This window comes from Thermobia domestica, chromosome 4 (genome assembly GCF_964235325.1).
Source record: "Thermobia domestica chromosome 4, izTheDome1.hap1.1, whole genome shotgun sequence".
NCBI lineage: Eukaryota > Metazoa > Arthropoda > Insecta > Zygentoma > Lepismatidae > Thermobia > Thermobia domestica.
In genome coordinates, this window is record NC_137457.1 from 226,188,956 (window position 1) to 226,214,913 (window position 25,958).

The 25,958-nt window shown below is 35.3% G+C and overlaps 1 protein-coding gene across 1 annotated transcript in view; it reads left to right on the forward strand.

Annotated features, from left to right (window-relative positions):
- Positions 1–1,436: 1,436 nt before the first annotated feature.
- The window catches only part of LOC145683883 (ATPase inhibitor mai-2, mitochondrial-like), a 40,063-nt gene continuing 15,541 nt past the window's right edge, over positions 1,437–25,958 (forward strand). Inside the window, exons 1-2 of the mRNA XM_081755521.1 lie at positions 1,437–1,594; positions 24,659–24,806. Coding sequence (XP_081611647.1) covers positions 1,461–1,594; positions 24,659–24,806 — 282 coding nt within the window. The 5' untranslated portion in view covers positions 1,437–1,460. The remainder of the gene's footprint in view (positions 1,595–24,658; positions 24,807–25,958) is intronic.

Genomic DNA, 25,958 nt, shown 5'->3' on the forward strand with positions numbered 1-25,958 from the left:
CTTTCTTCTCACTTTCTTTATACTGCCTGGTAATCTGAGCTTTCTGTCTTCCATTCCTTTCTCGATATCCTCTAGGTCTTCTAGATCTGTCATTCAAATTCTGCATCTGAACATTAAGAACTTCGTCTTCCTCAGAGTCTATCAAAAACTTTTCTGTGGTCTGACTGTGCTTTTTACTGTCTTCAGCTGATTGGTAAACCATTGTGTCTATGGTAAAAACATGATTAGACTCATCCACATTCTTCGATTCTAAAACTCCTTTTGTATTGTCGGTACTTCCTACCAAGTTTTCTACCTTCAAATTCTTCCTCTCGGCCTCTCCAAATTTTAAGATACATGCTGGTGCAAAGTGGTGTAAACCAGTACAGCGGAAGCAACGCTTCCCGTAAGCTGGACACTTTTCTCTTACATGTAATCCGAGACATCTATTACATCTAATTTGATTTTCCTTCTTCTCACTCGTAGAGTGACATGACGACGAATATACAGATCGCCCAAAAATCCTTCCTGGTGTACACAGTCCACTCGATGAATAGCTAACCAGATTTTGTTTAACTTTCAATTCTTTGATTTCTTCTTTTAATTGCCAAATTACAAGTTCACGCTTCCTAAATTCCTTCAAAATCCATAGATGAAGTTCCTTTTGATCTAGTCTTTCCATCTCCTGTAGTATAGCATTATGCGTAGATTCCTTTCCATGAGACTGCGCCATTTGTTAGAATAGTAATATTACTTTTTGTATCTAAAAGGAGCAAAGTATTACTTCAAATCAACTAGAGTTAATCAATGAATGCCGATACTACTCTTTCCATAGCCAACCTTTATTTGGTTTATACTTCAACCACAAGCCGATCAACTTCCTGTATTCCACAAGTATTCTAATAACGTAAGCCACCTTGGCATTACATTAAACCTAAAACATAAATCGTCCTTCTAGGCTCATCTACCTAAATATAATTATCTTAAGCCACTTATGGCTCCAATCAAACACATAAACAACTACAGGCACCTATGGCTCTTATTCCACATATAAACAACTTCAGCCACTTATGGCTCAATTTGTGACATCAATTCCATTACACATATAAATAATCACCTAGATACTCTTTTTATTTTTTAAACCATCGTTCTAATCTTAATTACGTTCTTCTTTTGTTTATACAATCTATCCAGAAACTTTTAACACTTTTGACTCCCAAGAATCCATGTAGTAAAACTGCACGAAATAATGTTGGCGAGAGACAGCATCCTTCTCGATCTCCCCTTCCAATTCATCTTTCTCTGCTATTTCACCCCTATTCGAACACGTACTTGGTTCATTTTTAAATTTCTTGTCAGTCTCCGATTCTTCCTTGTTTGTCTCCGTCGCTACGATAACGATATGAGGTCTCTCTTGTGTAATACATATATTTATATTTTGATTGTTAGCAACACTGAAAGCTTTTCTTCTTTTAACATAAATGTTATTCTGTGATCAACCTTGGATTGGTCTACAAGTGGAAGGTGGAAAGTGTGTTGCAAGCCAGACATTTATTTTAATCATGAGCGTATGTAGAGTATCATTGCGGTGTTGTCAGGCAGCAGTAAGGATGAGGTAGTATAAATTTGTGTAATAACTTATTTAGAATTGGTAGGACACAAAGTATGCATACTAGATAATCAATGTGTTGGGATCTATTCATAGAATCAGTTGCTTGATAAAAGATTAAGTATACATGGTTCTAGTTCTGGTGTAGTTTTACTATATGGATCCACAAATTGTAAAATGTACAGAAAAATTTGTCAAGTTTTGAATTTGCCCATTTTATGTCGATATCTCATATTTTGTGTTGTGAGCTTTGACTTTTAACGGGACTCGACAATAAAATGCAGATTCAGAGTATTCCAACCAGAAAATGGGAATTTTACCAGTAAGATTTCTGAAATCAATTCGAGCTACAATATACTATGGTGCACAATATTTAACTTCGCAGTAATTTATATGTAAGTGGTTGTATACAAGCCCATAGACAGCTCAAAATGGATGAGGAAGGGGTCCAACCATATAGTTCATTTGCACGCCTACCGTGAAAATTTTGGGGAAAGGGGCGTGCCCCTTGGTAATACGGGCCTGGTTGTAGACCCACAGCTGCATAATACTTTTCACACTAGTGTAGCGGCTAACGCGAACGCTTGTAATATGAATGATCTAGATTTGGATTCTGGATTGGAGAGCATTGAAATTTGTTTGCATTACAGGGGTTAAATTCCAAAGTTGGGCGTCCGTTTCCAGCGAATTTTTTAAAATTTACAGGAAATATATGGATAGTTTGATCGTTTGTGTGCTTGATAATATATAAGAGTCTCGAAAAATCTGTTTATTTGTTATATATAAGCGGTTATAAACATGGGACTGTATGGTGAGCGGAGGGAACTACTTGGCGCAAGGTAACCGAACAGTTGCATTGTGGGAAAGAAACGAGCATTTATGTTACCAACATGGCGAATGTACAAGGGCAATGAACTAGCAGTTTTAACATTTGTGAAGGAATACATTGATAACGAGCAAAATCTTTTAAAAGTTTGTGAAGAGCACGGATTAATGAACCTAATAACAAATTGCAGAAAGTGTGGAAAGGAGATAACAGAAAAAACTTGACGAAAGCGGACGCCCAACTTCGGAATATATGCCCATTACAGTGGTTTGAATTCTAGGTAAGAGTGCACTTTATGCCGAACATTCATTGGAACCGATTCCTCGGAACAGTTCAGAGATCAGTTCCCAAAAATAATCCTATGAATCGAAGCAATCGAAAAGTAAATTCTGGACAAGTTTTGCAGACCACCCAATAAGCAATCGTAATCTAACTTCACCAGCAAAGTAAGATATATCATAACTATAATAATAGATTACGATTGCTAACCAAATGATCTACGACACTCACCAAGAATTTACTCTTCAATTGCTACGTACAAGGGCAATATCCTTGAGAACTGACGCTAAAGTCTTCCGAGAAATCAATTCAGGTGAAACGATGACTATCAATTTTGAGATCTAAATGGGGGGCCCGCTCAAGAAACAGTCAAGAAAACATCGAAAACCACAATAAATAATAAGACCACTACTATAAATCTAACGTAATACAGAAAAATTAACTGAAAAAAAAACTAATTATAAATCAATACAGCATGACGAAGAAAAATGAAATACATTTCACAAGTCGCACAACCAGCAGCAAACCTTCTCTTCCATAAGTAATGAGCATAATGAAGCATTAAATTATCAGAACGATAAGTTGAATTTAAATTCCTTTTTAAATGCGACCACACCTTCTCGATAGACTGCGTAAGTGCACCACTCTCGGTATCAGCAAAGTTATGCCAATAATTCACAGTCATATGAGTCCACCGTCTCTTATCCAAACCCACGTACTCCTTCCAATAATCAGTAATAATAACGGGAGTTAGGATGTACATGCTTAGAAATAATATTTAAAAGGGAATCAGCACTCCGAGAGTTCTCACTACACTCACTCAAAAATATCTCATTAATTTCACGGCAAATACCACCGACTATCCAACTTTGACTACGGCGCATTCGACCGACATTAAATTTGCGTCTACCGAACAAACTCTTTTCAATGTTGGGCCGCGGTGGCTCAGTGGTAGAGCGTTCACCTCTGGTGCTTTGGGTCCCGGGTTCGATCCCACCCCCCGCCAAGTGAACTTTGTGGTGGACAAACACCGTGTGCGTGGGTTTTCTCGGGGTTCTCCCGTTTCCTCCCACTTTCTTCATTCCACCATTTCATTCATTTCTCATAATCACCGTCTCCTTTAGCCTAACCGGCATAACCGTGGGACGTAAAACTCAAAGATTTCATTTCATTTCATTTCTTTTCAATGTTAATGAATCCACACAATATTCACTTCAGTATCACAAAATGTTAAAAAAAAAAAAAAATTCAGAACAACAAACTCGCGAAACGGTCTGTTCAAATCCTGAACAATATTACAAGAACGAACCGACGTCGAAACTGACTTCAGTTTACACACTTTACTATCTTCTCTTTTCTTCACCAAAGTAACACACATGTTCAACTTCCAAATTCAAACAAACAGCATGATCACTCAGGAGTACATAACAAACAATCAGCGACATCAACACAACCAACCACAGCACAGGAAACAATATCACTGCCACCAAGCGTTAAAACACCAAAACAGCATTCTCAACAGAAGGAATAAAAACGATTCCGTACCTGTTCCAGTGACTGTGCTTCTGTTCCTCCAATGCCACTTTCACTGACAAAATCACTTGTTCGCCATAAACTGCACTCTAGCCGAATTCTAAATTAGTTCGTTGTGCCGCAGAGAAAGTCCAACACAAGTGTACTCTGTTGGACAGAATCGGGCAGAATCGATTCTTTGGAACTGTTTGATTACGTTCACTCCTTGATTCACATCACTTGACCTGCATTCTTGAATACGTAGTACTCACTGGCAGTGTATTCACGACCATGCCCACACACGCAAGACTTTTCTGCATAGGCCTACATTAAAACTCATTGGAAAATAACCCTGACGCAAGCGAAAGTACTACTAAAGAGCCTTAAATGAATTCGTTAAAGTAGGGTCTAGCTTATACCCTCTTTCGTTCCGATATCAGTGGTGTGGAGGGCCAGTAAAACAGCCAGTGAAAAAGTAATAAAGCTGAAACAAGAAGGAATCAATTCCAGGAAAAAGAAAAAGGAAGTAGGAACGAATGCAGAACTGCCAATTCATTAGGTTATGTGTCTGCGCACATAACGGGTTCATTTTTGTATAGCGCAGAATTGTGTTTATTCACGTTTGAGAGCAAAACCTTACTTCGAATCCCTTCAGTCGGAGAAAATTTAAAATGGAGGAAGGAAATGTTTCATAATAGGATGAAACGAGACATCAAATGTAATTAATTCCTTTCTAAATAAACTGGGGTAAATGGTAGCATTCGAGCCCCTGCTTAGTAGTTGATAACGTGTGCGCCTTTAGTGCATTGAGTACGGGGTTCGGTTCTTGGTGGACAGCATTAAACGTATTAAGGTGGTTTAATTCAGTTATTATTATTATGCATATACCTCACTGAAGCTGAGGTAACTTAAATTACGATTACATGTCATCTTATGTAGGACACTTCTTTTCAGCAAATAGAGTCAAAGTGCGGGCCCTGGACGTTTTGATTTTACCTCTGTACAAAATTTTCTGGAAGGAAGTCTGGTTTGGATTCCACCTTAAACTAAGGTCTGCGTCTCATATACTCACAGCTGAAAAGCAGGGTTTGCCCAAGTGGGCCCAGCCCGAATGGATCCGCCTGCAAAAAAACATCTGGAATTTTGATCTCTTTGTTAGTATATTATTACTACAATTAAGGTGATCCCATTGAAAGCGATTTTTATCAGATGTTTGACTTTCCTTGGACGAATTAGATTCTTTCACGTTAAGGTATACAACAACATTCAACATAATGCCTTTATGAAGTTCTGAATACACTGAATAAAATAAAATAAATAAATAAAAAACTTGAGGTAATTATAGAACAAATTAATGAATGGATTATGCTTATAGCCTATTTGAGGTAAAATATGCAGTTTTATATATAGAAGAATACTTTCTGTGAATAGTGTGCTCGGCGACGCCGAGGAACTTTATCCCTCATACGTTTTACGAGTTTAAGGCCATAGGTGCCAGGAAATATGTTAGTAAAACTATTAGTATTATTTCTTACCTTTGATGGTAACACAAGTATTCTTCAGTAAAATTTGGTTTTGAGTTGAATTGATTTTGAGTTTAACGTCCCTTTCAGGAGCGAGGCTATATGAGACGTGTACCTGTTGATTAACGTGGAATTCGAACTACATGAGCTCCCGCCTGGAATCGAAACCGGGCCTTCCACGCCAAAGGCGCGTACGCTAACCGCGTAGCCACGAAGGAGCTCAAAATTTGGTTTTCCAACAACAACAATTTAGTTCAGTCATTTGTTGGTACTCTGGAAATAAATGTTCTGTTGAATCAACACCAGCAATAGCGTAAAAATTCTTGTCGAATTTAAGAATTTTAATGCTCGGGGTTCCGAAGATTACCTAACGCTTGGTGTTTCAAGTGCGCTAAATTCAAGCTTCCGTAGTAGTGGGTTTCAATGTACTGTGAAGAAAGCTGCATTTTGGGGAAAACCCCGTCGTGAAAGAAGTGCTCGGGAAATTCCCGTAATTGAACACACAAAGCATCGGAAGGAATATTTCAGCAATAAAACTATTTATTTTACGCTGAAAGATATTTAGTTTCATTTAAGAATTTTGAACCATTTACTTTATAAAATATGATTTATATCTTTAATTGCTTTAAATTAATTTTTCTGGAAAGAAATGTCTTGCGATAAGTGCTCGAGAAATTCCGATGATTAAACGCATAAAGTATCGGAAGTGAACTTCAACAATAAAACCACGTATTTTACGCTGGAAAATATTTATTTTATGTAAGAGATTTTGAAACATTTATGTTATAAAACATAAACTATATCTTTGTTTTAAATTAATATATCCTAGGATGACTCGATCTATATTTGTTTATTTGTCTGCCTGTACCACACACACTACAGGGTACAATTTTCGATCTTTTAAGTTTAAAATTTTCAGGGTACAAGCACGAGACAGATTTGATAGTTTTTGGCGGCATACCAACGTAAAATTTGATTTTTTTTTTTTTTCGTTTTAAAATATCGGATATCGACGCTACAAAGAGCAATTTTCGGTCTAATAAGTTGAAATTTTGAGAGTAGAAGCACGAGACACTCTGAATTAGCTGTGTGTATTTTGACGATGATCCAACATAAAATTTCAAAATACCGGGTATCCACGCTATATTGTACAGTTTTTGGAATTGTAAGTTGATATTTTGAGGGTAAAAGCACGAGACATTCTAGATATATTCTAGAGACATTTGCTGTATAGATTTTCTCGGCGATCCAATAAAATTTCAAAATGGCGGACAGTTCTTCAAAACAACAGTGAATAGAAAATTGTTCAAGTCGTGACAATGACAATCTTGAAATAGAAATGACATTTTAACACTTTTACTCCAAAGACATTGAAGTATTTCAAAAAGGAAAAAAAAAAACAAACCCGAAAAAACCCATATGGGCCTATGTGGGTTGGATTTTCAAAAACACCCGGGTTTTTTCAAACCCTGCTGAAAAGAAATGCTAGATTTCAACAAACAAACCAAGATAACTGACAATAAATTTTTTTTCGCATTTATTCAGGCTTATGTTAAGAGGCCTCATCCCGGCGAAATTAAAATACCGCTAATTTTACAGTAATTATGTAATATCTTCAAGTATCACGTCTTTCAGCGTATCAAGTATCAATACTGATTGTCCGTTTCAGTTTTTTTAGATAGTCTGACTATTGTTTTGTGGTAATACGTTGAGTACAAGAAGTTGAAGCTTTAACAGTACCGTTTTTATAAAATCATCAACACTTTCAGTGAGGGTTTGTAGTTCTGTTCTGTCGGTATTAACTCACTAGTGATGTTCAATTACATCACTGGATTACAGTTCAACTTCCTAAGGAGGTGGGGTTTCCGTTTTCTGGAGAAGGACAGTATTCGCATTGCCGGAGCATATAGGCAGGATTCCTATTGTTACACGCAAGAAATGAAATAAGTTCTCTGTAGCTACTATAACCTAGAGCATAAAGAAACAACTCAACATTTTGATGGAGGTGAGGTGAGGTGATTTTAGTTTAGCGTCCCGTTCAGCAGCGAGGCTATATGAGACGTGGACCTACTGATTAACGTGGAATCCGAACCACATGAGCTCCCGCCGGGAATTTAACCCGGGTCCCCCACGCCAAAGGCGCGTACGCTAACCGCTTAGCCACGAGGGAGCTCTAACATTTTGATGGATTATGCAGACATTGGACTACACGAGTTCGCAGAATCACATTTTAAAAACACCATTTTGGGCGTAGAGTACAGAACTTCGAAAACCTTACTTTGAATTGAGGAATTGAATTTTTTCCTAAAGGAACACGAAAAGCTGGCGTGTTGGCCTTGAAGGATTAAACGAGAATTACTAACCGAAGCATTTAAAAAAATCCACTAATTTTATTTTACAGTCTCTTAGAACATACCTTAAGGTTCAATTTAAAAAAAAAAGAGCGGCAAGGTAATTGGTCCGCCTCACAGCGATAATGCGCATTATGTAAAATTAGAAATTTACACAAAAAATTAACTGTTTTGAAGTGCAAGGGTGCATTTTTCAACCTTAATGTACAGCAATCTTGATGTTTATTTATTTATTTATTTATTAGCTCTACAGACTTATATAAACTTCGGGTAGAAATTTCCAAGTGATACATTGCTTAGATACTGAGATATGAATTTTTGTATTAAGCTCTACGAAATATTAGATGGGCTCGAGAACGATCGGGATGCCTGAAATTCTGAAACTTTGGTCTCGTATTTCTCACAAACTAGTAGGATTTCGGAAGAAAAATTTTACAGGTCTTCATACCATAGTAGTGTTAACAAGTACACGAAGTTCCATTAAAATCTGAATCGGTGGGACATTTCGGATTTTTTCTGGGTGATTTGACGTGGAATGAGCCCTTCCTTATTATGGCATAAATTGACGGTTTTTGCTGATTTTGTTTTGCGCAGAGCAACCATCGCTGAAATAATATGTATGTTCAACAGAAGGTAATTGCTCTTTCATGTAAGTGGCTATTTCTGACTGAATTTTATATACCATTGAAATATTGTAATCTAGATCATCTGGTAGATAGCAGTGACCGCTTGTTTGTAATGCATCATCACCTGGACTTTTGTAATATACCACAACTGGATGAACTGTACAGTGGCTGTAGTATCCTTGTGCTTCTTTTTAATAACAAAGGAATAATTTTCACTAAAATCCAATAAAACAGTAACTGCTCGAATACTGATTGTCCGTTTCAGTTTTTTTAGATAGTCTGACTGTTGTTTTGTGGTAATACGTTGAGTACAAGGAGTTCAAGCTTTAACAGTACCGTTTTTACAAAATCATCAACACTTTCAGTGAGGGTTTGTAGTTCTGTTCTGTCGGTATTAACTCACTAGTGATATTCAATTACATCACTGGATTACAGTTCAACTTCCTAAGGAGGTGGGGTTTCCGTTTTCTGGAGAAGGACAGTATTCGCATTGCCGGAGCATATAGGCAGGATTCCTATTGTTACACGCAAGAAATGATAAGTTCTCTGTAGCTACTATAACCTAGAGCATAAAGAAACAACTCAACATTTTGATGGATTATGCAGACATTGGACTACACGAGTTCGCCGAATCACATTTTAAAAACACCATTTTGGGCGTAGAGTACAGAACTTCGAAAACCTTACTTTGAATTGAGGATATTTTTTCCTAAAGGAACATTAAAGCTCAGGTAAGTTGCATAGCAGAAGCCTTTTCTGTTTGTACACATTCCTGTATTTGCTGACTCTTATCTTTAATTCCTGGCATATGCCTGGAAAACTCATCCTGATAAAAATCTTGAATCATTTGCACTCTTTCTCCAAGTAGTTTCTCCCCTGGTGTGGAATGGGATGTTGCATATATTCTGTGTTCCAATGTAAGTTTTCTTGCCTGCTGAACCATGTTCTCTGAAACATTGAATTCGTATTAACATTTCGTTCTGGATCACGATTGAGGGGTCAGTGTGAGAAATTGGAGTTTTCGTTGTCTGTAGGCAACTTCTGCTTCATTAAAGAAACCAAGTGATCTAAAGCTACAGCAGCCTTCTGTTCCAGGTTAACGCTCATATTTATCACTGTCGCCGTTTGAACTATCAAGTTAAACTTCTGAAACTTATATCTTGTGTGTTACAGCTTCTGCACTTTACGTTTCCTGTATTTAGGGCTTGCACAATGCAGCTTCAATGGTAACTTTTGCAAATGTTCTAAAGTTTTGTCAGATACAGCTCTAGTTTCTTCTTTCACTACTTCTTTTCTTCACGTCTTTCAGCGTTCAACTCCCGAGTAACATCCCTTTCTTCTGATTTCTAAAATAAGACCTGAGCAGCTTGTCGAATGTTCATATTTAACTTCTTCCTATACAATGCACATATTTTCTGTCTGCAGATTAAATGAACACTGCCTTGTCTGCTACTTTTATCCCTGTACTATAAAAAGGTTGTATGCAGAGTGCTTAACTGGAACGCTGTGTAATTTCATGGAGCCGCAGGATGATCTCTGAAACAATTTATACTTCCTCAAATACAACCCATCGAGATGCTAACAGATTGTTTGCAGATCTTCTTTGAATATACCTATTCTTAGCACAAGAAGGGTTTGTTTTTCTGGCGGTAATGTTTCTACACTTCTAATTCCCTTGCTCTGTGGGTAACTCACTTTATGACTTTTTTCGTTTTTTCCTTTTTTTTCATTCCAACAAAATATGATTCGAGTTTTGTGACTAGTGGCCATAGTTTTATTTTAGATACTAGCTAACTAACTATGGCCTATGGAACCCGGAACTTCAATGCCGCGTTCACAAAAGCTCTCCATTGACTTCTATCCTTAGCCACTGGATCCAGTTCCTACTTTGTATTCCTCATTTCTGCGAGATCCATCTTATATTGTCCTCCCATCTGCGCCTAGATCTTCCTAATAGTCGTTTTCCGATTGGTCTTCCAGTCAAGACTTGGACAGCGTTTCTACTTTCTTCCATCCTAGCTACATGACCTGCCCACCTAAGCCTTCTAGACTTGATGACCCTAACAATGTTTGGTAAACTGGATAAATTATGTAGAGCCTGCCTATTTCACCTGTGCTCTCTCAAACTATGCGAACTATACTTCATCCCAGGGTTGGCTGGTTTAGACCAGCTGTTTTTTTAAAGTTTAAACAAACAAACAAACAAATAAATAAAAAAAAAAAAAAACAAACGAAAAATGCTTTAATTCATGTGAACTTCACGGTGACGTTTCTTCATATCAAACCATCTATATTAGTTTTATCTCCTTTTCACCTTTTAATCAAGGCGTCCCGTGTTCAGTTTTCGGTCGAACTACAACTCTCCTTTCGAGTATAAACCAAGTAGCGGTTCGGGTGTCACTGTAATAGGCTTGCCAACTCGCAAGAATAGAACTCCGGGATATTTCTATGAAACAAAACCAAAGAAAGAAAAAAAAAGTATTGAAACTTTATTTCCTAATAATATACTAAATTAAATCTATACACGCTTCGAGATTATAACATCTACAACGCGTTTGGAAGATACACCATTACTGTATTTAGAGACTTCTGGAGCAAACAAATGAAATTTTAGTAAACCTCCTGAATCAAGCGCTGAAAAATAGTAGCCTGTATCTCTAATGAGTGGTCAAATGCTGCTCCATCTCTTGAAACCATATTTGGAACTAAACTCTTTGAATTAACATTAATTACATTTATTTATACCAAACACAAAGGATAAAAAACGTGAATTTCAAAGAGTAGGGAACTAGAATAAGTCAACAGAAAGCATGTGTCGTTGGAGGATGAAACAATATTTTTCTGGACAGAGTATCCTCTGTCTAATTATTCTTCTTGAACTTGTACTTTACGTCACTCCTAGCAGCATTCAAAAGCTTCTGATTCTTAAGTGCATATTTATAGAAATCATTGCACTTCATAGTATAATTTTGACATATTAGAAGTTCAGCTTTCAATTGTCCTTCGCCCATGTTACGCCTTTCTTTGCAAAATGATTGGTTCATTACACTGAACTGTCTCTCGCAAGTTGCATTCGAAACAGACACTGAGAGGACGAATGACACTAATTTAAGTAACTCACTCCCACATCCTTGAGGTGTAACTTTCTTGAAAAATTCCACACCTTCCTCACTAAACAAAAGTCTCGTATAGTTTGTCCATATCGATCTCAAACTTCAAATTTTCACAGAGACTTACCAAGTCATCCCACTTAATTGGCTGTTTCAAAGATAGAATTCCCATGAGCTTGAAACTGGATTTATCAAAATCGTACCATTTCTCCAAGTATGAGATGCACTTCTCCAAGAAAATGTTAGCTTCATTTACAAACTTTGCTTTCTTGCACTCTTCCACAGTCTTCATCCTATCCCTAACTGACTTCCCAAAGTACTGATCTTTCTTTCTTTCAATGAGTTTCTTCCTTAGTAGTGTCATGATCTCATGTAATTCTGCACTTGATATGTTCTCGCTTTCCAAGAGTCTAATCTATTATTGAATATATGCATTATGTTTTGGAGGAACAAACACCATTTGAGCATACGATTCTTCTTCGTCCTTAAATGCTTCCCATAGAACATTCATCATCTTCTTGTGATACGAAATATGATCGAAGTGCTGGCCAATTCAGAAGAAGACGTTCGAGAGCAGACAGAAGGGACAATTTTCACCACCTCGTAGGAACATGCTATAACCGCCACCAGGTTATAGAAGGATTTTTTGTGGACACACTGTATATTTCGTAAAGACTGTGATTATTATTTTCGATTTGTACTTTATTCTGCAACGCATATAAGTTCTTTCTTTGGTGGGAATTGCTTCTTTCCCACACAATTGGACAAAGAAGTCTTTCATCGTTTTCTCATATATATATTTAAAACATTGCTTTTAGTGAGAACATTTCAGTTAGTGACGAACCATTTCAGTGTTTCTCCCTGACTTATTATATGCACAGTATATATTCTATAGTTATTGGGAACTGTATTAAGTGTTTTCTTTAATCGCTTATGGAAACATTATAATAGATTAGAGAAATACGGGCTGACCAGATGTTTCAGCAATCAAAGTGGCACCAACTGCGTTGTTTCGTACTCGTTATCTGTACTTTCTCACGCCAAAGTTATCGCCGTGTCTAGTGCATTATAGGCAGTTGACTAAAATTAACAAATTGTTTTCTATTCTGTTTGTATGTGCATACAGGTGAGTTAACTGAGTGATTTTTGAAATGAACTGCCAACACTTTTAGTTGATCATTGCAACCCGTACCTTGAGTTTTGATGCTCAGGGAGTTTGACTCCAGGTCTAGAAGCCGTAACCACGCATCTCGCGTCGAGCTTCAAGTATGACTTTTTGTTAAGGGGCACAAGCTATTAGCCGGTGAAGGACGTTTTCTTACGGCTAGCCCCAACTAGTTAAGTCCCAGGTCCGCAGGCCTTGTGCGTTTAAAATGTTATACACGCGCCCTCCAACATCAGCATTCTACTTTGGAGAATTTCTTGTTTAATTTGCTGAAGACTCACCTCTACGTTTTAGGATGGTTCAGCGTAACAACTGGATTCATCGTGGGACGATCCAGACAACTTTTCCCCAGTGCTAATCCCCCAAGTGTGTCAATGGTGTGAGAGAAGCATTTGTAGTGATATCTGAATTATAATCATATATATATATATATATATATATATATATATATATAAAGGGCTATATTGCCTGAAAAGGGCAAAGTGTGATTTCACCGACGAAAATTATTATACATATACAGTGTTCAGTGTTGTGTTCATTCCTCTTCGTTATTTTTTTTTATATATGATAGTGTTCTAATAAATAAGTATAGTGTTATTTAATCCAGTGTGTTTTCGTTGTTTGTATGAGCGATGTTTGTGTGCGTTATTGTCTGGATGACCGTCTGATCGTCCGTGAGGTTTTCGAGACGAGACACCCGAACCTCTCGGCGTCTAATGCTCATCTCATTATTGAGACCGACGAGCGATTTGGGAACAGTTTGTAACTCTTCTTGGAGAGGTCCTTCATCGTCCTGTCCAGGTAAGTTCCAGTTTCAGGAGAATACTTATTGGTAGAACCACGAACATTGACCTGAACTCCAGGGCGATTACAAATGAATGGCGCCCGAACAGGGACCCGAATCGAGACCGTTGGTGCTTGAATACTCATAAGATCAATATTTTAATATATCATTTCTCTTTCAGCTTAGTACCAGGAATCTGAAAAAAAAACTTCTCTTTCAGGTGATTTTAATCATATTGTTTTGTGATAGCATATTTTATTCTTATCATACGTTTTAAGTTTATTCTTGTCCAAGATGGCACACCAGGAAGTAGATATGATTACAAGGATGAATTCACTTTTTGAAGAATTAAAGAAAGCAATGAAAGAGAGTCATGCTGAGTTTAAAGAGAATGTTGACAAATATATAAATAAAAATAGAGAGAATTTTGCTAGGTTAGAACGAAAACTGGATAAAATTAGAGAGACTTTTGCTGAGGTAAAGAGCGAATTAGGGCAAAAGATAGATGGTTTACGGAATGTGTTTCGTGAAAACAACCAAGGAACAGAAAGCGCCGAAAACAAAACACCGGAATGTGAACCCCAGTTACAGCCAGATGTTTCTATTGGATACGAAACACCGGAATTTGAAACTGAGTTAGTAACTGAAATTTCTAGTGTAAATAAAACATTGGAATTGGAATCTGAGCTAGACACTAACACTCCTAATGAAAAGGAAACGCAGAAACCTGAATTCCAACCAGAGACAGGCATCCTAAACCAACCTCGTAACATATCTGATAATGATTTTATTCTTTCAGAATCTAATAACATCCCTAATAGTAATAGTAGTAACAATTGCGAACATATGATTGTAGACGACAGAAGTAAGCGCACAACAGCAGCTGTCACAAACCAAAAAGTGAAAAAACATAAACGAAGTTATAGCAATAGGCAAAGATACGAAGGTCAGTTTGTAAACAATACAAAATTGAAAGGGAATCAGAACCAAGATCGCACACGAAAGAATAACAGATACAAAAGGAGCGGCCACGTAATCTGAGTTATCACAAACGAGACAGGAACCGCAACTTGTGTGTCAACATTAAGCATAGATTTGTACATAGAGGTAACCGCTGTAGGAATAGACGAACAAATCGTAACTATCAAAGTAGAAATAGTAATCATAGGAAAAGAAAAAAAAAGTAACCAAGACTTTGTATGCTGATACGAATTTTCTTTCAGGAAAGCAACGCATTTCTTTTAATCTTTCTTTTAACTGTTCGGTGATAAACATTCATTCATTTTTCTTCTCTTTGCTTTTAGTTTTTGATCGGAACACCTGGATACGAAAAGAAGAACTACGTATTTCTTTTAAAACTCCTTTTTGCTTCCAGCTTTTAACAGTTCAGCAAAGAGCAGATGACATGTTTTTCTTTCTTTTTCTTGTTTTGATAAGGCAGTCGTCAGACTCTAGAACCACTTGTGCTTATGGTTACGAATGTCGAACAACACACAGCTGATTCTTTTCCTCTTTTGGTCTTTGCTCCGTGTAGCACTTCATACCTCAGTCAGCTGTGCATTAGTGTTGCAAACCTTATCACTGACTTACTATTAGTTTAATGTCATTAATTTTTTCTTGTTTTCATTTCAGATGTTTGAATTTAGACTTTTTAGTAAATAATTACGTTACATACATAGGGGAACCGTACTTATCTGAAAACGGTTTGAAATCTTGGCGAGATTTCCGTATTCCTAGCTAGTGGGAAGATGTTTTGGCGTTATATACATTTTATTGTATTTTAAATTTTAAATTCCTTTTTAGGATCCCTTCCCACTTTCGAAATTCTTAAATCTGTTATTACATGTTATTTACGATTGATGTTTGATTTTCTTTTTAGAATTTTTTCCAAAAAAATGTCCAGATGCCCAGGATCAAAAGAAATTTAGTTGTTATATATATAGTTGTATGTTTATAATTAAAATTTAGTATGTAATCACATACGTAGGGAGATTGCATTTATCCAAAAGCAATTTTGAACTAGTGGCGCAGTTCCGTATTCCTAGCTAGTGAGAAGATGTTTTGGCGTTATAATACATTTTACAGTATTCTAAAATTTTAAATTCCTTTTTAGAATCCCTTCCCACTTTCCAAATTCTTAAATATGTTATTACATGTTATTTACAATTAATGTTTGATTTTCTTTTAGAAAAAAAAGAATGTATCCAGATGCGCAGGATCAGAAAAATTTTAGTTGTTACTTATATATATAGTTGTATGTTTATAATTAAAATTTAGTATGTAATCAAATACGTAGAGGGACCGTACCTATCCAAAAACGGTTTGAAATCTTGGCGCGGTTTCCGTACCCCAGCTAGTGGGAAGATGTTGACCTTGTAACATATTTTTATTAAATGTTTTAAATTTTAAATCCTTTTTCAGGATCCCTTCCCACTTCCGAAATTCTTAAATATGTTATTACATGTTATTTACAATTAATGTTTGATTTTCTTTTAGATTTTTTTTTTTAAAATAAGGAATGTATCGAGATGCCCAGGATAAGAAAATTTTTAGTTGTTCATTATATGTACACTTCTATATTTGTCATTGAAACTTAGTATGTAATTTCATGCGTAGAATATGGAATTTTACACTTATAATCAATATTAAATTTCTTTTAAGTGTTAATCTTAGATTTTCGTTTTCATTTTAATAGTAACCCGTAACTAAGTATGTGTATTCTTAGATTAGATTTTTTCCAGCATGTTTTATTGTTTAGTCATATTCCAGTAGATATTTTAATGTTTATGAATCTTAACTATATTGTGTACTTGTATGTTAAGGTTTTGTAATTTGTTTTGTTAATTTTGAGAAAATTATATTTTAGTCACAGTATGTCCCAAAACTATTTGAAATTTATTAGTAAAATTGTTATCGTTATGGAGGATTTTTTTAAAAATCAACATGGCCAAAGGTTTTGGATAACGAACCTTTAGGTTTCAGCCATAACAAACAGTATGGAGGATTTCCTTCAGAAATCAACATGGCCTAAGGTTTTGGAATATAAATCTTTAAGTTTCAGCCATACTACCAATGACGGATGATTTTCTTCAAAAATCGACATGGCCCATTATTTATGTGGTTTCAGGCGTTTTAGAGATATTGATATAGATCCCGAAAAATAAACTTATTTTCTTTCTTTCCAACAGTATGAAGCCATAATGTTTTATGAAAATTACTTTGTCAATTATTTCGTATGATCGATGACTTTGAATTTTAATGTCAATAAGACCATTTTGAATAATTTGTAACGAAGATGCCTAAGAAAGTTTAACTGTTATGAAATGACATAACTGTTTTGTAGGGAATTTAATCTTGATGTTTCAGACCGACCAGAAAATTGTAATGTCGTTCGTTGACTATACTCTTGTTTGTATCTCATGTTTTTCTTCTCACAGGTCTCATGCATTTTGTCTTATAGAGACATATCTTTACGATGCTACGAGAGCATTTGTATTTTGTGTGTTTACACATCTTTTCCAGGTGGATGATGTACGTTATGTTCCAGGGAACATATGCGTATTTTACCGAATATTAATGTTTATATTTCAGTTTTGTACAGAAACATTTTGTAAGTGCCTATGGTTGCAGGCCTATTCACGTTTCTAGTTTTGCCTCGCAGGTGTCGACGGCATATTTCGTGTGTAAGTACGTGTAGTATTACACATTTTTCCCACCTATGGTTTTGGTCAATTCATAGCGTAATGACCATTTATTTTCAGGAATGTTTGGACTAGTCAACTTCCTTGATTCAGACCTTCGAAAAACTTGGATCAATATTGAATAGTTTTCAACGCTTTATTAATAAATTTTTTGCAGATAATACCCACATATTCTGGTAACCCTACAATGTTTACGTTTTTGGAAGTAAACAACAACCATTATTCTGGGCCTAAGCTAATAACAACTTTGTTTCAGAACGAAACCACTTGGTACATTGAGCATTATCGAACTAAAGTCTCGATTTTTTCATGACGAGCAGAGTCATTTCGATCTTATGGCGTGCCGAATTTTCTTCATACATGTCAGCGAAATCACGATCTTTTCTTTGATATGCAGAATCATGCTTGTTTCTTGGAATCACTATGAACGTCATCTTTGACACTTAAGTTTATTTTTTTTTATTTTTGAAAAACTATTTTTTGTTCTTTTCTGCCAAACAACACGAGGCACAGTTTTAAAAAAAAGAACATATAGGTGAAAACCTTATTTTGTTTGTATATTGTCAGTTTATCATGTGTTTACATTTCCATTCATTTTACTTTTTCAATGACTTTCATATTTTTCAAATATAATATAGTGGTATCGAAACTTTAACAATAATTTTAATATTTCAGTACCTTTAACATATTTGCTATTTGCATATTCATTCATATTTTGATTTTTTAAATACATATATCAGTATATTTACTAATTTTTATTGAGATATTTGATAATTCTTTAAGTCAATGTTTTCTTGAATAGTTATGAGTGTGCGTATTTACTTCATATTACACAAAGTAAAGTGATCGAAACGGAACACTTAAACATTTTACGAAAAGTATTTATGTGTAAAAAAAAAAAAAAAAAAAAGCCCTATAATATATTTACTACATATTACACAAAATATAATGATCGAAACGGAACACTTAAACATTTTACGAAAAGTATTTACAAGTGTTTGAAAAAAAAACATATATATAAATATATATATATTGCAGTTTTTAAAAAAGTAAGAATTTTAATAGCCCTACAAACGCTTTCCTTGTTTTAGGTCATTCTGGACGTGAAAGCTCGTGGACAAAAATTTTCCTACCGGGACTTTAGTTTGGAATTCATTTAAGCATACCTACCTTAATTAATGTAATTAGCTTTTCCGGTATTCCAAATTCTATAAGAACGTTGACAATGTTTCTTAATCGAGTTGTAAGTCTTTATAAAATCAATAAATAGTTGATGAACCGGGGTATTGTATTCCCACATCTTTTCGAGCATTTGGCGAGTCTTTCTAAAATCAATAAATAGTTGATGAACCGGGGTATTGTATTCCCACATCTTTTCGAGTATTTGGCGAGTAAAGTTTTAGAAACTTCTTAAAAACCTTGGGGGAGGTATGGAGAATTGACCTATTAACCTTCTCCTCCCACTACATGGTAGTAAAACTAACATTTTCTCCGAAATCCGGTTTTGCCAAGAAATTCAAGCTAGCTGACAATTTTCGACCAGAGGGGTGAGTACGTATTCCTCTCTGTCACTTGAGAAAGGTTTTGGCGAAAAAGAAAAAAAAGTAGCGTGGAAACTCCGAATGGTTTGTGTTGTTTTGTTATTTGATACTTTGAGTGGAAAAATCTTCCTTCTTCCTTTGGAGAGGAACAAAATTCAAACTGGACGGCAGCTCTCGGCAAAAATAGGGGGTGAGCAAAAGCTGATCTTCTCAGTCATATGGATATGGAATGGAATGTCTCAAATGTTTTGGCGAAGAAAAAAGTAGTCTGGAAACTCCGAGTGCTTGATGTTGCTGTTATTTGACACTTTCAACCTGCTTTCAACAGAATATTTCTTTTTCCATTGAGACGGAATGATCTATATATGCAGGCAAATTGGTCAGGGTTTGTTTATTTCCCCCTTCTCAATATAGAAAGAAAGAACCCAATGTGTAAGCCATTAATCACAGTGTAATGGGGACCAAAGCTATGGCGAAGTCGTTGAACATAAGTTAAGATACAATGTCACTAGTAAGAGGATATGATTGTTCGGACAGTTCCGATTACCACCCACTAAGGCTTTTAAGATCCTGCCAGTTCTCTATCCATTATTTTAGATACAGATCACTGAAGTGATTGAATCACTTGTCTCAGTACAGCTTCTTTGAATCGATTTAACTCAATTATCGAATTAACTACTTATTAGTTACTTCCCCAAGTAGGACTGATTATGTAACACACAGACTGTACTAGCAAACCATTGTTGCAGGCACGGTAGTAATAGATTCTTCCCTATTCTGTATATTACTGAAACCTGCACCAAGAGGACTGCTTTTATAGTACAGGTCATGGCTTATTCCAGACAGTTCAAAATGTTCTTAAAGGAAAAACAGTGTAGAATATAGTTCTATAATATTCTCAAATTCAAAACTTCCGAAGCATTGCAAAATATACTGGAATGTTTCATATTCTTCCGGAAGAATCTAGATTGTTCCGGAAACATACATATTATTCTATAATGCTCTACAATATTTGTGTAAAATTCGAAACTGTTCTAAAACATTGTAAAATATTGTGGAATGTTTTATATTCGTTTGGAAGCATCTAGAACAGCGTTTCCCAACCTTTTTCAACTTGCGGCACACTACAGATGTAACTTGAATTCTCGCGGCACACTCATATAGATATTATTATTATTATTATTATTATTATTATTATTATTATTATTATTATTATTATTATTATTATTTGTAAATATAAAATATAGTGGTAATTTTTTCTTTGATTACTGATCTCCTTCTCACAGAGAAGAAAACTCGATCACTGATTTCCCCCCGTGGTAAATCGTTATGCTTATTTTTTTTCATTCTAATTTAAAAATAGAAAACAACTGCAATGAGATATGGGACCAAGGCTTTTAAAAATACACTTTGTCTTGAAAACTGTATCCAACCTTTCACTAAGAAGGAAGATCAATAAATAACGAATGAACAAACAAATCTCTTTTACTTTTAAAACACAAATGTAGGTAATTTGTATGCATGTTTGTTGTATTTGTCGAAAGGGCTGAATGTATTTTAAAATTTCAAGTTACGAAATCGTCTGCAACAATAAAGAAGCAATAATGGCCATAACAATGATAACAAATACTATTTTCAACATTAAAAATGTACAGAAAAGTAACAGTGTGAAACTCAAAATTGTAGATTCTTAGTAGAGGTTCGTGTTAATGTTAAATACAAATATACATTTTTCCCATTGTCTTGCAATTTGATTGCTATAGAACTAATAATTTTGTTTCGATTTCCTCGCGGCACACTAGCGGCCTATTCGTGGCACACCGGTTGGGAAACGCTGATCTAAAATATTCATTAAGAGAGAGAAATAAAGTAGCAAACATCCAAACAAGTACCAAATTGCCCAAAAGTCGAAAATAGTAGATGTCGTAGGATGTCTGAAATAATGCAGATATACCCGTAAGGCCGTGACACAGTTCACCACATTGCTTATGTTTGCATATGCATTACCGAAATGTATCTGTCTGTTTTAACAGCGATATTAATTTGCATTGAATATGTAAAACTTATTTTTTTCAAAATAAACAAGTGGATGAATTCAGACTCCTTGCATTTATTTATTTATTTATATATTTATTGATTTATAAGAAGTGTCCGGTTATCTTGCATTTGTGTACTTGGGCCACTCCTGTTCTGGTTTGGGTGCAATCTTCGGGATACTTCACCCCTGCACCACAGCTCAAGCATATATATTGTAATTTGTAACTTAACAATTCATAAATTTATAACATTTATTAATACAAACATGTACCCAAAACCCCACCGTTTTTCTTTCATAACTCGTTAGAGCAAAGCTTTACGTTTAACTGACTACAAATATTACCATCAAACACCCGTACCTTTCGTGGTAATTCTTGTTTAGTGATGCAGTATTTCGCTCCATAAAAATGTAAGTTATAACATTTATTTTTAACAAAAACAGGAATTGGTCATCTTGATTAAATATTTTTTTCTGAAATCTACAAACCTTAGTGCTTCTTTGAGAAACTTCCCAAGCAGTGTGTGTGTTAAACCTTGAGCTATAACATGTGCAATTTTGAGTGCGATCTCAAAGCAAAATCTCAGAAGCTGTTGTACATGTGCTATTTTTCCAAACTTTCATCACCTCTAGCTCCAAACCTATTTGGTCTAAGGAGGAAAGCTTCACACAGATTATGACTCTTGTACTAGTAAGAAATGACATAAGTTTCATGAAAATCTAAGATGGTGGGTTAAATGGAATGGATGAATTGACGTGGAATAACCCCTTCTTAAATTACACGCTTCCAGAGAACACTGTTCTATACATGTAATGAAATACTAATACATAGTTGATGAGCAAACTCACACTTGGTACAGTAAAATTATTAAATACTGCCCAAACTAGTTAGATACAATGCAGTGAAAGTAATGCTTATTTATTTTAGGAACTTGTATTATATAATGACACATTAGTTTCTGTATTTTCAAGACATTAATGAAAGAAAGTTACAAGAGAAAGAACTACCGTAAATAAGTTAGAATAGACCTGGTTTTAATTTAAGCACGTGCAGACCAAATATTTTCCTCAAATGCACGAATTTTCATTTTTGTTGGCATTGAAAGTACACATGCTTATAGCATTGGTACGAACGTAACTCATTATGTAATAATTGTATATGAGGATGATACAGTAGACACATATCGAAGTTTGAGCGAACTACGTAGAATTATTTTATTGCTGTTACAAAGTCAACCTGAAAACGGAACGGGTACTTCACAGAAACATATCTGTAAACATATTACGTACCGAACAAAGAACTATATATTAACATCGTGATCATTATTTGTGAAATATAAAAAAATCCCCCACTACACAATATTCAATATTATAGCTGTTGGAATGTTACACTGCACAGAAGTAAACGAAAATGCACTGATAAATAAATTCCATCAAACGAAGAAACTTGAGAAGAAATAGAGCTTCGCTTGATTAATTTTTACTGCTATTCCAAACAGTAATTTACACTTCCAACGAAACAGAATCAGCTATAATGGATACTGAATGCGTAGTGTAGAGAATCCACTTTTGTGCAGAACACAATTTATTACAAAATATTGACATTTAGGCCATCCAGGAGCGGAGAAAAAAAAAAAAAAAAAAAATAGAAGATTTTTATCTGACAGTTTCAATAAAGAACGGCCAGTCATTTGAAGTTCTGAATCAGCAGCTCTCAGCACTATGCGATGGGAGAAAGAAAATTTTGATGTAGTTAGAATTTTAACATAATATCGTTGAAAAAATGTCACATTTCAATCACATACAAGTTCATTTCATTCTCCACTCCTCTCCACTTTCAACTATAACCAACTCAAGTTACTTTCACACTAAATTTTTCTCCTTTCATCAGAGTTCGAAACAGAGTGATGTGCTGCTAGATTCGCTGCCATCTTCGTACGTACACACACAAAGCGGTACGTGCCAAATTATGTAATAGGTTGTGGACTTACTCTAATTGGCTTATTTTGAACAGTGGAACTTTCCATTGATTCATGTAACTATTTATTATTCAGAATTCGTTAAATTATTAATCAGATTTCATAGTATTATTCTTTTGAAGAATTACGTCGTATTTATTATATTTCGAAGAATTAATTTACGTGCATTCTAAAACAGCAAAATATTCTGAAGATTTCTTCTTCTCGTTATCTGTACCTGAGGGCGGAATAAAGCAATTCTCCACTCGCGTCATCAGAAACTAAAGCGAGCTAGCCTACACTAAGTTACGGAAAGCCTCCATATGAATCCAGAACCAAATATAGATATTTGGTGGGGCGCAAGTAAACACGAAATAATGTGACAAGAAAGATCTGTCACACATTTCACAGTGTACGACACTACCAGTTGACGAGTAACAAGTAGCAATTGACAAGATGTATATTCACTACTCCTCCCCGGGGAGTCCATTCCTTTATATTTCATGAATGCTTTTATTTCTTTTACTCCTATTTTTAACCTCCGGGAGCAATGCTTCTGGACAGAGCTGAAAACTTGAAGGTGCAGTGAAGTTCCAGAACCAGAATTTGAAGTAAAGACGTGTTAACATTTTGTATGAAGTTGAGATGATGACTTTCGGGAATGCACCGTGAGAGACCTTGTCCAGTTGTTGAACATGATACTTGATAATGGGATATTAGTTCGCTAAATTTTGTAGTACATGAATCAGTAGTGACCATCAGAAAAATGTTTTGAGAAATGGGAAATATAGGTCCCAATTACATAAAGAAAATTTCTGGAATATTTTGGCATAGGAATGAATAGAACGAACAAATAAAAAATCGTATTTGTTCTTATCTTGGAATCCCTTAAGGTTAGAAACATGAAATTCGATATTTGAACTATTCATTTAAAATGACTAAACATATTTTGTCACTTTTTGATAGACAGGGATAGGATGTGCCGGTTCATTAAGATGTCCATACAATGTGATCGAATTTCATTTAAAATTTCGAATTCAGACGCATTCTATGTCTAAAAGTTTCGTAAAATCGTAATCGGATCTGGAAAGGTAGATATCGTGGTTGTCGGAAGATTACATCAGTATTTTGGAATGGTAGGGAGTGAACTATTCTCAGCTTTCCTGCTCATGGAAATATATTAACCTGCTAGTGCGATGAAGCAGAGTTTCTAACGACAGGATTACCTCAATATCTGCTAGGGCTTAATGTTCAGTAAAGAGAGAAAGGAGACAATAAATGATAACATTTGTCAACTTCGCAACTCTTAATAATTTACATGTCTTCTGAAAACAGGATCAAATGAAATGATACGTGTAAGATAAAAGGTAATGCTGCAAATAGAGTTCACCTTGCAATAAGTAGTCTGAACACACTCAACGATTTCTATGAACAGCATGAATGTACTAACGTGCTTCCCTACAACTTCGATTGTATAATTATTGAAACAATGCGAAAATCACAAGTTTAATTTATCCTTGTATGCAAAGGATGTCAGTGTTAGTTCATAGTATATTTTACAACAAACAGTATACTCCCATTAATCTCTTCTTGAAGATAATTCTGAATATGTTTTTGTTGTGTCTAATAGAAACTATTTCTTTTTATATATCTTTTCAGTCAAATTCGTTTTGGAAGCACAGGGCAGCTGGGTGATCTAGGAAGTGGAGCTGGAAAAGGTGGTGGTGGTGGTGGAGCCATTAGAGAAGCTGGAGGAGCTTTTGGGAAACGAGAAGCAGGTCAAGAGGAAGAATACTTTCACCGTTTGGTAAATAATAGTGAAATTTGTTTTTGAATGGATTCCACCGGCTATACTTTTTTCTCGTTGTGGACAAGCTTCCGCTAGTATAGGTTCGTTGAATTTGACCAGGCAGCATATCTACTAACAGTAGATAAAAGTTCTTGTAGCTTAAACATTGCTAAAAAATTGTAGCGTAAAGCATCCAAGAAACATGAAATCAGCGTATGGTTTCGAAGCATTTCTCACTTCTTCTTTGGCGCATCTGCAGAAAAACTTGTTGCTACATAAAATACATAATGTATGAAGTTTTCTTCCTTTCCATCCTTTGATTGATGCTAAGAAATCTGAGTCAGTACTAGGAATAACTCGTACTACAGTTAATTATTGGAATGCTTTGCATTTATTGTGCTTATTTATAAAACTTTTATTAACGTATAAAATACAGAGTGATTACAAATTATTCATCGGGTTTTAAAGTGAAATATGTCGAAAACTATTAATAGAGTACGTTTGTGCTAATGCTAAACAAAAGAACACGTTTAAAAATTGAATTTCTCTATTCAGTTTCTACACTTCTCAATTTCAGTTCTGCCCCCGCCAAGTGAACTTTGTGGTGGACAAACACCGTGTGCGTGGGTTTTCTCGGGGTTCTCCCGTTTCCTCCCACTTTCTTCATTCCACCATTTCATTCATTACTCATCATCACCGTCTCCTTTAGCCTGACTGGCATAACTGTGGGACGTAAAATTCAAAGATTTCATTTCAATTTCAGTTCTACACCAGCTGTGAGAAATGTCAAGACAGCATTTCGATATCACGTTAGAGAAAAAATGTGCAAATATGTAAAAATATGAAGCTTATTAATTGTTTATCGAGCGTATGGAACACGTAATGTTTGAAATTACTCACCTGATGTTCTTCAGTTAATTTTTCTTTCCATGTTTCGAGTGTGACACTTGGACACATCCTCAGAGACCCACATTGGTTTATATATATATATGTATATATATATATATAATACAATGCGATCTTCGTTTTTGTGTGTGTTTGTGTTTTTCCTTACAGTTATAATTTAATAATATTATATAATAATATTCTTTAATAATACTACATACTGATGAAAAACTATTGAATGGAAAAACCTAATAATAAACAAAAAAGTGAGGTAAATAGGTAATG